Source organism: Passer domesticus, chromosome 8 (genome assembly GCF_036417665.1).
Source record: "Passer domesticus isolate bPasDom1 chromosome 8, bPasDom1.hap1, whole genome shotgun sequence".
In the NCBI taxonomy this organism is placed as follows: domain Eukaryota; kingdom Metazoa; phylum Chordata; class Aves; order Passeriformes; family Passeridae; genus Passer; species Passer domesticus.
Genome location: NC_087481.1, coordinates 24,138,194 through 24,151,457, shown reverse-complemented (window position 1 = coordinate 24,151,457; position 13,264 = coordinate 24,138,194). Strand labels below are relative to the sequence as shown.

At 42.5% G+C, this 13,264-nt stretch overlaps 1 protein-coding gene across 3 annotated transcripts; it reads left to right on the top strand.

Annotated features, from left to right (window-relative positions):
• The first annotated feature begins 213 nt into the window (after positions 1 to 213).
• DNAJC12 (DnaJ heat shock protein family (Hsp40) member C12) lies at positions 214 to 13,264 on the top strand. Of its 3 annotated transcripts, XM_064429685.1 has the most exons (6): positions 214 to 585; positions 4,075 to 4,192; positions 7,170 to 7,248; positions 8,911 to 9,050; positions 10,178 to 10,379; positions 12,145 to 13,264. In XM_064429685.1, exons 2-6 carry the CDS (start codon positions 4,115 to 4,117, stop codon positions 12,237 to 12,239), a joined length of 594 nt encoding a protein of 197 aa, XP_064285755.1. In that variant the 5' UTR covers positions 214 to 585; positions 4,075 to 4,114; the 3' UTR covers positions 12,240 to 13,264. The 3 variants fall into 3 exon arrangements, with proteins under 3 accessions (XP_064285755.1, XP_064285756.1, XP_064285754.1); XM_064429686.1 differs by lacking the exon at positions 4,075 to 4,192; XM_064429684.1 differs by lacking the exon at positions 214 to 585 and having other exon boundaries at positions 592 to 4,192.

Here is a 13,264-nt window from a genome sequence, read left to right as displayed (position 1 = left end):
GGAGCCTGAGGGGCGCGACCTGCCCCTTCCCTTCCCTTCCCTTCCCTTCCCTTCCCTTCCCTTCCCTTCCCTGCCGTGTGCCGCTCGCAGCCCGCCCCTGCCGAGCGATGGCCGCGCGCAGTTCCTCTGCCCTCCCCGCTCGGCGGCTCCCGGCGAATGGCGGCTCCGCTGTTCGCTCCTCGCCAGCCGCGTGAGGAGCCCTCGGAGCCCTCGGGGCTCGCTCTCCGTCAGGGCATCGCGCAGACTGTGCCCCTTCCCGGGAGCGAGCTCCCCGCTGCAGAGCCCTGTGCTGGGCGGCCCTGAGCCCGTTCCCGGCCGCAGAGCGGGGCCGGGGCTCGGAGCGGCCTCTGGGGTCACGGAGCTGCGGGTGCGCGGGCACGGCCCCTGCCTGCCTGCCGAGGGCTTCTGGCAGGGGTGCTGTGAGGCATCGCCCCGCATCCTCCGGGATAACACATTGGCCCCACCTGGGACTCTGCATCGCGCTGCTTGAGCTCGGCATGCTGGAGATTTTTTGGGGGGTCAGCACCTGTCTAAGCCACTGCTGCTTTAGGAATGGAGCCTGCGTGGTGCAGGAGAGACCTGATGGTGAGCGGCGGGAGTTGGGATTTGTTCAAATGACAGCCCCAAGCCCGTTTATGTTTCCCGTGCTCTGCAGGGTGTGCGCGGTTGTTCTCCCTGGTTTCCAGGGCTCTCCTGTTCTGTGGAGCAATCCTTAGTGCCCCACCTGGGCACTGCACTGCGAACGCGAGGTGCCACGCGTGGGCTTTCCATGGTGGGGTTTCTTTCGTCCTGGGAGTTTGGACTGGATAGAACTTGGACTTTATTCCCGGGACTGCCACCAACCTAGAATTTTGGTCTAAACTTGTGGGTAGAAATTTAAATACTGTTACTGTTCAACATCATGAGCTATTTGCGGAATAGTATTAGTGAATTTAATACAATGGAATTCCTAAATTTAGTGGCAAGACCCAGGCTTGACAAGGTAGAATTTCCACCTTGCAGGCCTTGATAACAAACAGCTTTTTAAAAAACCTTGGGAGTAAAAATTTTGATACATATGGCTTCAAAGGGATTACTTTATGGATAAGTAACTTTATAGGTGGTCTTTGTAGGGGGAGGGAGGTTTGTGGTTTTTTTTCTGGTTCTTTCTTTCAGATATTAACAACCCTGAAAAATATGTTCATACTGGTTTTTCCCACTACCTGCTTCTCAAAACAAGCTGCAGAGTAACCAGATCAGAAAGTTTTTATTATTCTATGCAACTTTGTATGGAAGTGTTCTTTTTCCTTCTTGCCCCTGGAAGTTGAGGCAGGATCTGTAATTCTTAAAAAGCACATGCAAGATGCTTTTGTCAGCATATAAAGGGGGGTGGGAATTTAAGACTGGTTTGGTGGTTATTTTTGTGAATAAGGAAGAAATAATCCAAGTGATGCCGATGCAGGATCTGAGGCTTTCTGTGAGGGAGTGACTCAGGGATCCTAAAGCCTCCTCTGATCCTGAAGACATTTCTCCACATTAGTGATGGAGTTGCCTTCTTTTGGGAGGTCAGTTTGGCAGTGCTTGGCTCCTCTCCTGTTTCTGCAGCTCTGAGCTTGTGCGAGGACAAGGATGGGGCACACCATGCAAAACTCAAATGAGTTCTGTTGTGCCTTGGCCTTCTCATAAATGTGTTCTCTGCCCTCAGGAAGCAAAACCCCTGAAGTCAGTTGAGAAGAACTAGTCCTGTAATATTTGATGTATTTTACAGGAATGAATTCAAATAGGGATTTATTTAAAGGGCTATTTATGATTTTTCCAAGTTGTTGGTAAATGTCCTGTTACATTGAAACAGAATTTAGATTCACTCTGGGCTCTTAACAAACAGAATTGTCAGCATGTGTTAGGACTGAGAGACACCTTTTGTTGGTGGCTGGGTGCAGAGAACAAATATGAGATTTCCTCACTTCACAAACTGAACAGTTTGTACATCCTGAGCAACACCAACCACGGCATGTGTAGGCAATAGTCTGTGCCATCTCCTGTGCTGCAATTCCCTTTTAAATGAACTTCATGTCCTGGGGCTAATCTTTGTCATTTTTTTGTGTAATACACATGGCTGCTCTTGCTCTGCTTGTTGATGATGCTTTGGGAGCTGCCCCTCAGGAGTCAGTAGGAGCAGCGAAAGGCCGAGTTACTGCTCAGTGCATGTTATGTTCTCCAGGCAGCAGCCTGCAGCTCTGCTGGGGAGCCTTTGTGCCCCAGGCACCGGGGGGCTCGGGGGCAGGGGCGCTGCTGCATTCCCTGGGAGCACATTCCCTGGGAGCACTTTCCCTGCCAGCTCCCAGTTTGTCAGTGCAGTGCAGCCCCTGGAGCTGCAGCTGCCCACCAGCACAGAAATAGCCCCTGAGAGCTGGAGGGGAAAAGGGTTAAAGAGCTTCCCTTTCACCTTGAGCAAATACACAAGGAATACTTGGAAGAGAAAGGGATGTCAGGAATGCTGTCGGGAGGAGGGACAGCTGTTTGTTTTTTGTCCTCCCACAGAGTACAACCTATTTAAATATTTACATGTTCTGTTATTAAAAGACTTTCCTTTCTTTCCCGTACTTTTCTGGTTATTAAGTTATGAATGGTGATGGAGAGATTTGTAATTGCTAATTCTTCCACTTGTAGTGATGTTGTAAAAAAATTTCTATTTTTTTATTTACTCAGAGAAGTATGTTGGTAGAGTTTTCTATCTGATTTAAATGGTTTCACCAAGGATTGTGCTTTTTCTTTTAATATTATTGCTTTTAGTTACTTTGTATATTGTATAATCTTAGGCGATCTGAACATGCAGTAAAAGTAGAAAATTTCAGACAATGCAACCTTGAAGAGAAAATGGTGGAAGATTAATTTAAATGTCATTGCAGAACATTATTAATGCAGATATTAAAACGCTTGTGGATGCAGAAATTCTGTATTTATTATTCATAAATAGCTCTGAATGGTCACTGGGTGCTTAATTGATTCACACATGGCCTGTTCCAGCCTTGGTGACATCCTGGGCATCCTTCTCCTACAAGATCACTGCATCTAGAACTGTATAACCACTCACAGCATCTATTTGCAACTGCTGAGGAAACATCAGGAGTTAATGATGTGAAACATTTTGGGTTGCAGAGCTCTTGCAGGGATGGGAAATGTAAAATCAGAACTCGTAAGGCTCCAGGGCAAAGACATCAGCATGTGGTTAGGTTAGGAAGTAATATTTTGAAATCAACAGATCATGGGTGACACCAAATGTGTCCAGAGTCTCTGCTGGGCTGAAGCCTTGGTCATTAATCATTGTTTAAAATTAAGGTGTTTCACCTCAATGTAAAAGGAGTTTCACAAAGAACATGTTTTGCACACAGATCTTCAGTACACAGTCTGAAAGTAATTTGGCAGGAGAAGGAGTGTTGAATTTGGTAGTAGACAGTGAGTGTTTCATGCCCTCGGGTAGTTTTAGCGGGTCAGACTGAGTGGTGTAGCGTTGCTGTTTGGTTTTGAGGAGCAGTTCTGTGTCCCCAAGGGAGCCTTCAGAGAGTGAAGGTTGCTCCCTTTGTGTTGAGCTGACTGGCAGACCTCTGACAGACTTTGGCAAGGTTGCTGCTTTGTTCTTCAAATTTTGCACCTTGTAATTGTTATTTTGGAAGTAAATCTTACTCGTCTATAATTACCATCTAATCAAAGATGGTGGCAGAAGTTGTAAATAAAAATTGAACAGAAAATGGCCCAGGTGCAGGGCGCCTCTCGGCGTGTGCCTGGTTTGCAGTGGCTGCACAGGTGATGGCGAGAGAGAAATCTCTGCCACGTTCCAGTGTCCAGAGCTCCGCGGTCTGGGCGGGAGCCACGGTTTGACGCTGGAGTGACTCTGGCGACTACAAATCCCAGGGAGCAGCGCCGAGGGCCGCTCCGTGCGGGCGGGGCCATGGCAGCGGGGCGCTCCCTCCCCGGCTCCTGTGTCAGCTGCCGGCGCTCAAAAGCGCCGCTCGGAGCGCCCCGGACTGCCAGCCGCTGTCGCCCTGGGCTCCTCCGCATTCCCGTGTGAGCTCCGACTTGTGCTGTGCTCCGCAGCCTCCCTGCCGGCTGGAAGGAGCCCGCTGGGCCCGTGCCGATGGATGCCATCCTGAACTGCAAGCCGGAGGACCTGGAAGATTACTACAACTTGCTGGGATGCGATGAGCTGTCGACGGTAAGAGCCTGTCCCTTCCCGCCAGTTTATCCACCGTTTGAGCGTGCTCGTGTGGCTGCAGGGAATTTGCAGCTGTGTCTCTGCGGGTAGGAATATTTGAAATGCCTTGTGCACCTTCTTTCTTGCCACTCCTAGGATCTCCCTTGGAAAGCTCCTGTGTTTTCTCCGACATTAAGAGCCTGGAGTAAGGCTTAGGTTGAAAATGCCATGTAGAACAGGACTGGATTATGGAGAGAGCCAACTGCATGTGTTTGACAGCATCCAAAGAATAGTTTGCCATATATATTATTAGTTTTGAAAACGCAAAAGGAGCTATTTATGTACAAGTAATACAATTAAAGTTCATAGCTTTAGGGCGCTGATAACACTGCTGAGTTTCTTGGGCTTTATACATAGTATAATATTTTTAAAAATGTATTCACTTGTTCAGATGAAAACAAAACCAATATCTCTTTGTAATTTACCATATTAATATTTTAAATGCTGTTTTTAATAAAATTCAAATACTAGTTTTACTGATTTGTTTTGACAGCAGATACATGATTTATAACGAGATTTAGCTAAAATATTTTTAAGTGATTTGCAGCTAAAAAAAGTGTGCATCATGTTAAAGATGTCCATAGAACTTTTTGTTAGCTAGTCTAGTATGCTGATTTTCTCTCTCTCTCTCTTTTTTTTTTTTTTTTTTTTTTTTTTTTTTTTTTTAATTTAGCTGTTATTTTAACTGGAATTGTGTTTCTGATTTGGAAAAGGACTTTTGATTACTCTGCTGTAATGAGGGATGTATTCAGCAGAGATAAAAGCTGTCTTTTGCTCAGTAAGTTTAGTCAGATGCTCTCACCTGTCCTAGTGGTGAAGTATAAAGATCGGGAGTAAACATCTTCAGTGTGTCCCGGAGGGAAATGTAAAGCTGTTCTCGAGGACACTCCCAGAAGTGATCCCAGCAGAGGGCAGTGCTCAAGTCTCCATGCAGCCTTGTTTCACAGATGCTGTTTCTCACTTTCTACCTCACACTAATTCCTTAAGGGCTTAGCAATTAATGAACAGTTCAAGTACATGTGATAATGATTTTTCAAATTGCTTGAAAATGAAATTCAAAACCTGGAATAAATGCTAATGGGTCCTGACAACAAGCTGTCGAGTACTGTTTGTTGGGAGAAGCAGCAGATGTTGCTGCACTGCTTTTGACACAGGAGGAAGAACTTGGAGATCCCAGGCTGACTGAGCCCCAGGATCGCCTCCCCTCAGGACCCTGCAGTGCCCTTCTGGGGTCTCAGAGGAATTTGGAGCATTACAGGGATTTTGCAGTCTCACCACATTGTACAGGAGTCAAGCATTTGGGCAGGCTGCTGTGGGCATGCACAGCACACACCCAGCTGCAGCACTTTCCTCTGGGCTGCTGAATATCCCGCTCATTGGACCTGGTTAAATTTAAACAGAAACACTCTCAGTTCCTACAGACTTTTTGCTGTATTCAAGTAAACGCAAACCAAGTTCATTCTTGGCTTTGGGTAGAATTGAGCTCACAGACACCTACTTCATCTTCAGATGTGACAGGAAGAGGGGAGATTTAACCTCCATCCTTCTCTAAGACCAATGCTGTTTTTGTATAGTGGGTATTGGATATCTTTCTTGGTAAAACACCTCACTGTATATTTTATATTAATTTTGTGTATGTTGTATAAACTTCCTATCAAATTTTCTTTCTGCTGACTCTTTTTTTTTAAGCTGAAAACTTCCACGCTACCCTCCTGCTACATTTTAACCCTCTGTACACATTTTAACTTTAAAATTCCCCTTTAAGTAACTAAGTTTTTGAGATGGTAGCTGGCCATACAGTAACCAATCTCACCAAGTTCTCTGCACACTGTGTGTGTTTTAAAGTGTCTTACTGACTGCAGATACACCACATTACATCTGTCCCTCTGGAAGGAGCTACTGAGCAGGGTGAAAAGTGTAGACTTCTTAAGGTACTACAGTAGATCACATTTTTTTCCCAGAACATGCCAACAAGATTTGTCCAGCTAGTCGAGTCAACTGTAATTTTATTCTAAATAAAAAATGCTATGAGACTTAATTTTGAAGTAAATAATTTAAATTGTATGTGGCTCTTATGGTTGGACAAATGATAAATTTGTATAAACAGCCTTTGTAGTATGGGAAAGAATGGTAATTTTTGATACCTTGGAGCGAATTGTGAAAGCTTAAGCTGAGCTGGAATGATATAAAGAAGTTTTGGCTTCTGAATTATGAGAACCAGCAAGATACTTGGAAAAGCACTAAACATTTGAAAATCTAAACTGATGCCCACTCCAGTGGCTTCATGGCTCCACATATGTTAGTTTTTCCAGTGGTTGTAATACTTTATAACAAACTGGGGGAATTTGCAATTAAATTATAAACTAATACATGCCAATATTCTGATGTTGATTATAAAACTATTTTACTCCAAGCCAACTTTTTTGCATGGAAAATTAACTTGAAAGAATATGTACTACTGGTTATGGAGTGAATTATCTTGTGGTATCCAAGATGGAAACCTCATGGGATGCTGGCTGAATCTCCGATGAAGAGGATGTGGAGGAAGCCACCTGAACACACAAATTGATCTTCAGCAATTCAGAGAGCCTTTGCTTCCTGCTGTGAGACTCTGTTGAAAGTTGGAGCTGATTAAACAAAGAGCAACTGAAGGGATGCATTTTGCCTCTGTGGTCAAATGTCTTTGCACATTTTTATAGAGCCATGCTGGATGACTGTGCCTCACAAAAACAAGACTAAGGATGAATTCATGGAAATGAAAATACATTAGCAGTGTTGCTGGCAGATGGTTGTTGTTACCTACTTTGCTTGTACTAAAGCTGGTAAAATTGAATGGGACAAAATCTTTCAGCATTCCTTGTTCCTCTCAGCCTCTTTCAAAAAGAAAATTTGCAAATCTTTTCTGTGTTTACTCACTTTGTCTCAATATGTTGTTTAGGTTGAGCAGATTCTTGCTGAATATAAGATTAAAGCCCTTGAATGTCATCCTGACAAGCATCCTGGAAACCCCAAAGCAGGTATGTATTCTTTCCTGTGTAAAAACAATAAATTTTTTTTTCTTCTATTAGCATGGCAAGATAGTAAATTCAGCCTTAAAACTTTATTTCCCCTCAATATATTTTAATCATTGTGTGCATTGAGCATGTTCTATTTAAATGTGATATTCTTTCCAGAACTTGCACACTCCTTTGTGATAGTGAAGGAAGACACTTGTTGGATATTTTTTTTTTAGGATCTTGAATCTTTTTTCTTTCTACAGTAGATCATCTGTTAAAATAGAATTTATTTCTGGTGTGTATCCCTTCCCAGACCTATGGAATTGGTTCACTTCCATGCTCAGTGGCCCTCAAGTGCCACACTTGCATCAATCAGTTAATTTACTGCCAGGAACAAGGCTGTGAGGAGCACATAAATGTGCTTTAGTTTCTTTTAATGTAATTTAATGACTGGAAGTGAAGAGAAGCCAGCCCCAGGAGGAGCCTTTGCAGAACAGCAGCTGATGTTTGTGTTGATGAGAGGGGGCAGCTCCTCAGAGCTGGGAGGGCTGAGCAGCACCTGGGCTATCTGGAGCCAATCTTTACCCATTCATAACCACAGAGAGCCCTGGGCAGAGCTCACCAAGGCTGAGCTACAAAAAAGAGCAGCCAAGTGCCAATATCAGAGCAGCTTTGCTTGTCACAAAGAAATTTTATACTCTCTCTTTACCTGAACATGCCTCATTTAGTTTAAATACCTTTCTACAATACTAGTGAGCATTTACTTCATGTGTTTTATTTCATCGGCTTAAAGCTTAATAAAGAGTAATTAAAGTAGACCTTTTATTTGTTGAAAACTAGTAATATTAGAATAAGAAAACCTAGTACAATTGTTCCCTCAGCCTGTTGTCTCTTGTTTGATTTATTGTTACCGATTTTGATTAGTGTTTGGGTGTAGTGTATTTCAAAAGACCTCTCTGTAATTTGTAAACTGGAATAAATGAATGATAGTAATAATAATAGATCACTGTTCCATTGGTGAGTCATAGATAAAGTCTAAATCTTTATAACCCTTCCACAAATAGTAACATGCAGCTGCATCCTTAGTAACCATTCCATAAAAAATTATCTTGTAGGGAAAAATGAGAGCTCTTACTCATGCAGTCTGGATAACATTTTAGCATATGTGGAAAATACACCTAATAAAATGCACAAAATAATTAATCTGAGCTATATTTAGATTATTATTCTTGTTTGTCAGCTCCTGCTCATCTTTTTTTCTTGCTGCTCATGGTTCTGTTGCCCTGCTCTGCTCTGACTCCTGTGCTGCTGCAGATCTCAGTGTGTCCTTCTAAGCAGTGTTGCTCTAACTTCCCTCTTTAAGGTGGTCTGCAGGGGCTGATTTGTGCCTTTTACCTGTGTACTCTGTAAGTTTCTCTCAAGTTTAGGAGCTTTTGAAGCTGGTAGACAAAGGAACATTTCAGTCCTGATTTTCAGGGGTAGCAGGCCACCAAAGGTGCCATGATCCTAGAGCCAGCCAGAACTGCAAGCTGGAACCAGACCCACATCCCTTGGCCACTTGCTTCTCCTTCTGCCTTCTCCTCTGCTTTGCTCTGAGCCACTGCTGGCACGTCCCCTTGCATCTGAATTCATTTCTTTGCCAACCAAACCTTGTCCTTGGTGTCCTTTTTGCCTGTGTCCCAGTGGAGGATTTCCAGAGGCTGCAGCAGGCCAAGGAGACGCTGACCAACGCGGAGAGCCGGGCGCGTTACGATCACTGGCGCCGCAGCAGAGTCGCCGTCCCGTTCCAGCAGTGGGCGGCGCTGGGCGGCTCCGTCAGAACGGTGGGTGCTGCCCCAGCCGCGGCCCTCGGCAGCGGGAGCAGTTAGTTCTGGGTCTGCTGCACTGCCGGGCTCTGGGCGTGGTGCAGGGACATCCCTGCCCTGTGCGTGTTGAGGAAATTCAGGAGAAACTGGAGGACTTCAGGAGCCCATTCACAGAAGGGAGTTAGGCGTAGTTTTAGAGTGAATTTATCAAGTTTAAGTAACTTAAGGGCTTCAGCCCTTAAGTTACTTAAACTTGATAAATTTCAAATGCTTCAGCTCACTTTGCTTTTGTAGGAAACTTTTATTTCTTTTCAAAGTTAAGTTAAAGTTGGGATCTTTTTATGATATATTCTCCTCTTGGTATATTGCTTATCAGATAGGCTTTCATGCTGTCTGATTAAATAAAGATGTCATTGGAAAAATCCAGAAGGTAGTTCCTTGGAACCCTGGGCTTCCCACAGAGCTTTGGAGGGACCCTGCCAGGCTTGTGGGGTCATCTGACACAGAGGCAGGAGTTTCTGGGGTGATTTCCCTCCTGATTTTGCTATTGTGAAGATTTGGTAGTGTGCCCCTAGTAGAGCTCAATTCCATAATATTGGATTGGGCTACATGGTCATATTTTAGAACAGGTGAATAAAAGTTTCCTATGTCAATTCTACCCATCTCAGTTCTGTTAGGAGAGAAGTTTGAGACATTTCAACTACAGCATTATGCCTGAGCTTAAATGTTTAGTGGAAATAATCCAATTAAGCTTAGTTCAGTTCCAAACAGATGTTATTCCACAGACTTAAATATTTTCAAATTGCCTTGCCTTCAAAGGGTACTCTGAAGTCAAAGCTTTGAAAATGAATATTTCTGAAGTCACTCAAGCCCTCTTAAAAAAAGTCTGAATTCATGACAGAAGAAACTGGACAAAAGGCCCTTAAAATTCTGATGTACATTTTGTTCTTCACCCCCACCTGACGTAAAGTGTCCTCTCTAATGCTGTTTGTGACATGTAACCATACTTTCCCCTATCCTATTGATGTGTAGGCTTCTCACTGTGCTTTGTTTAACCATTTATCGCTGCAATATAAATAAGAAAGAGTCATTAAAAACCCTTAAATCATAGGGCTTAGTTCTTTGTTCTGTTTGCATTCCTTTAGTCAATGCACTGGGCTGTCCAAAGTAAGAAGGACCAAATGCTGGAAGCTCCTGACTTTGGTAATACCAACACTAGAACTAACGAGATGTGGACCCAACAGATGGAAAACAGTGGAGATGGATTATTGGAAGGGAGCAGGGAACAAGAAGATGTTGCAATCCCTGATGTGAAACCACAGTCTTCAAAGAATCCAGACTCCCCAAGTAAGTGAAAACAGCAGTTAGAGAAAATTGCAGTACTCAGGGATTGGCCTGGAACAGGGGCTTTCAGTCATGAGAAAGTCTTCTCCAGAACAGTATGGTGAACTTTTAGCTTTTTAAATGTGGTTTTGGGATGGGATTTTGGCTTGGGTTTTATGCTTTTGATTACTTATTTAATTTTGAAGTTTTCAGATGCTCCTTCCTCCCTATCCCCAGTTTCCTTGTTTGTTTGCTAGTAAAAGCTGCAACTGGAGAAGAAGGAGAAAAAAAATATGCTTCAACCGAAATGGAAAGTTTAGTTTTTCTGATAGATAAAAATGCAAAGTAAAAAGAGAAGGCAGTTATTTTAAGTGACTTTTAAAAATAAATTATAGAACTGTTAAATAAAATACTTAGGTTTGGGGGATTTTTTTCCATTATTCAGTAGTTTTGGACAGTTTGCATCTGATGAGTTAGTGAGGTCTAAAATTTGAGACTTGAAGGCTTCTTTTGTATTCAAACAGTTTGTTTTTTTCTAAGTAGTGTATGCACCAGAATAAATGTGTGTTTCAAAAGTGTCACCCACCAGTCAGCCCTTCCTGGCTGTGGTTTAGTACCTGATCAAAGCTTCCTTAGCACCACGGGCACCCTCTGTGCTGCCTGATCCTTCAGGAGTTTCATAATCCTAGGCCCAGGTTAGTGCAGAACTACTGTTAAACAAAATCCTGTCAATTCTCCCCAGTTTGATCAAACAGGAAATTAGGGTGAACTGTGAGAGGAGCAAAACATATTGTGATCCCAAATATTTGTAGAATGCACAAAATTGATAAGACAATTCTACAAGGAAGTGTATGCCAGGCCTAACTGAAAACTTGATTTTGAAAAATTATGCTCTATAACTTCATACTATTTGCTTTGGTAATTAAGTGATCACTGTATCCTTTGTAGAACAGTAAAATTTTGAAGTAAAGAAAACATAATCTTGTTCCTTGTAATGGTGATTTTTTTTTCAGGCATCTTCTTTCTCAAGTTGTTTTTTTGGTCTTTTTTGTTTGTTTTTTTTTACATTTAAATTTAATTTCCAGGTATTTGAATGGAAAAACCTGTAAACTCATCAAGTGCCTACTTCATTTATCCACTGGCATATATTCACATTAATAAATGTTAATATTATAATATATTTGACAGAGTGTGTATGCACTTCAGTGCTTATACCTGATGTTAGGATGTTGATAATGTTTTTGTTTTGATCCAGCAAAAATTGATATATTGAGTTCCACTTTGAAACTGTGGCATTGTCTGTTCCTGTCTGCTGGCCTGGATGAATTCTGGACTGCCACCTGCCTGGCTATTTCAGTTCAAACAGATATGAGGGCTAATTCTGCTCGTAGGATTCCATTTGCTGTAAAAGGAAGGTCACATTTTAGTATGAAAAGGCCCCAGATCGCCCTTGCAGATTTATCACATCACCACCTCCATCTCCTTCCTTAGATTGGTCCGATGCAATTTGCTCAGTTTTCCTTTGTGAGTCCCTTTAGGGTCTGCTGGGTCCTTGCTGCTCTCCTTGGCACCCTCCCAGCTGATCTCTGTGCTGGAGGTTGGTGTGTGAGCTCCTGTTCCAGCCGGCTGAGATCTCTGTGCTCCTCTTTGTCCGTGCTAGTCAAGAGCACTGGAAGTGACCACTTCTCTGCTTACTTCTTTTTGGGAAGACCATCAAGTGTTATTTCAGAAAATTTAATTTTGTGCATGTTTATAATAATTTAGTTGTATTTCTCTTTTTTCCCCTCAGGATTTTCAGAGGGGAATTACTGGCACTTGCGTTTCCGCTGGTCAGGCGATGCTCCATCAGACCTTCTGAGGAAATTCAGAAACTATGAGATCTAAAATGAGAAACACACAGGAGCATGAGATCATCTGTTCAGCATTCAGTTTGGGTTTTTAACAGCAGTTACAAGTTATTTGTATTTTGTATTCTCTGATTGTAATGTGTTGTTCTAGTCAATGTCTAAATACTGATTTATCACACCTACTGTGAGCATTACAGATGGAGGTTTTTCTGTTCAATAAGCAAAGCCCTTTTCAGTATTAATATAAAGGGATGTTGTGAGGTTATCTAACATCTAGTATATTGTTTCTTGTATTCTCAAATATTGTGTAGTGATTAATATTTCTTTCAATAGTGTGATGTTATAAAAAACATACTCTCAGTAGAACCCTGGGCTCCAGGGTATCCTACTCAGCGTGGATCTTCCAAAAGCTTTATGACAAAGAACTGTAAACAGAGCTGTGCTTATCTCTTAACTCTGTGCTCTGCTTCACTTCTCCATTGCATTGTACTCACTGCAGTGATTTATAATGTACTCATTACAAACTTAACTTGTAGGAGAGTTGTGATCTTATGTTATAGATGAAATAAGAAGCTTCTTGTTATCCAAGGTCTCTGTGACAGATCAAGCACTCCTAAAAAGCACTTATCTTGTACCTTAACAAGAACACTTTTTGCACTATCTGTTTGTTTTGGAAGGCAGTTTCAGAGCTTTACTTCTCCAGGTAGCAATTTTTGGTTTAAGATGTATTGGTGGAAAATGCATCCCGTGTGTATGTGTGCCAACATTGTCCCGTGGCTTCATAGCAATTCTCCTCCCTGCTCAGGTGTGCTAGACATGGTTTTACCAGGGTTTTGTACAGTGAGGAATGAAAAATCAGAATAGTCAGCACTAATGTGTACAAAATCTCACATGAAAAGTTTTTGTTACTTTGGGCAACTCCAAATTCTACATTATTGTTTATTTATTTTGTGTTTGTTTTCTTTTTTGCAAACTTGGCTAATATGTCAGGTATTGACATTGTGGTTTTGTGCAGGCAGATAATTCCATCAGTAGCAAATAAAACTTTATGCATACAGAAAA

Excerpts from the sequence above, each read along its gene's own strand:
- DNAJC12 (XM_064429685.1), top strand. The coding sequence starts at position 4,115 with ATGGATGCCATCCTGAACTGCAAGCCGGAGGACCTGGAAGATTACTAC. Across the intron at positions 4,193-7,169 it reads GATGCGATGAGCTGTCGACG|GTTGAGCAGATTCTTGCTGA; the intron begins GTAAGAGCCTGT and ends TATGTTGTTTAG. Across the intron at positions 10,380-12,144 it reads AAAGAATCCAGACTCCCCAA|GATTTTCAGAGGGGAATTAC; the intron begins GTAAGTGAAAAC and ends TTTTCCCCTCAG.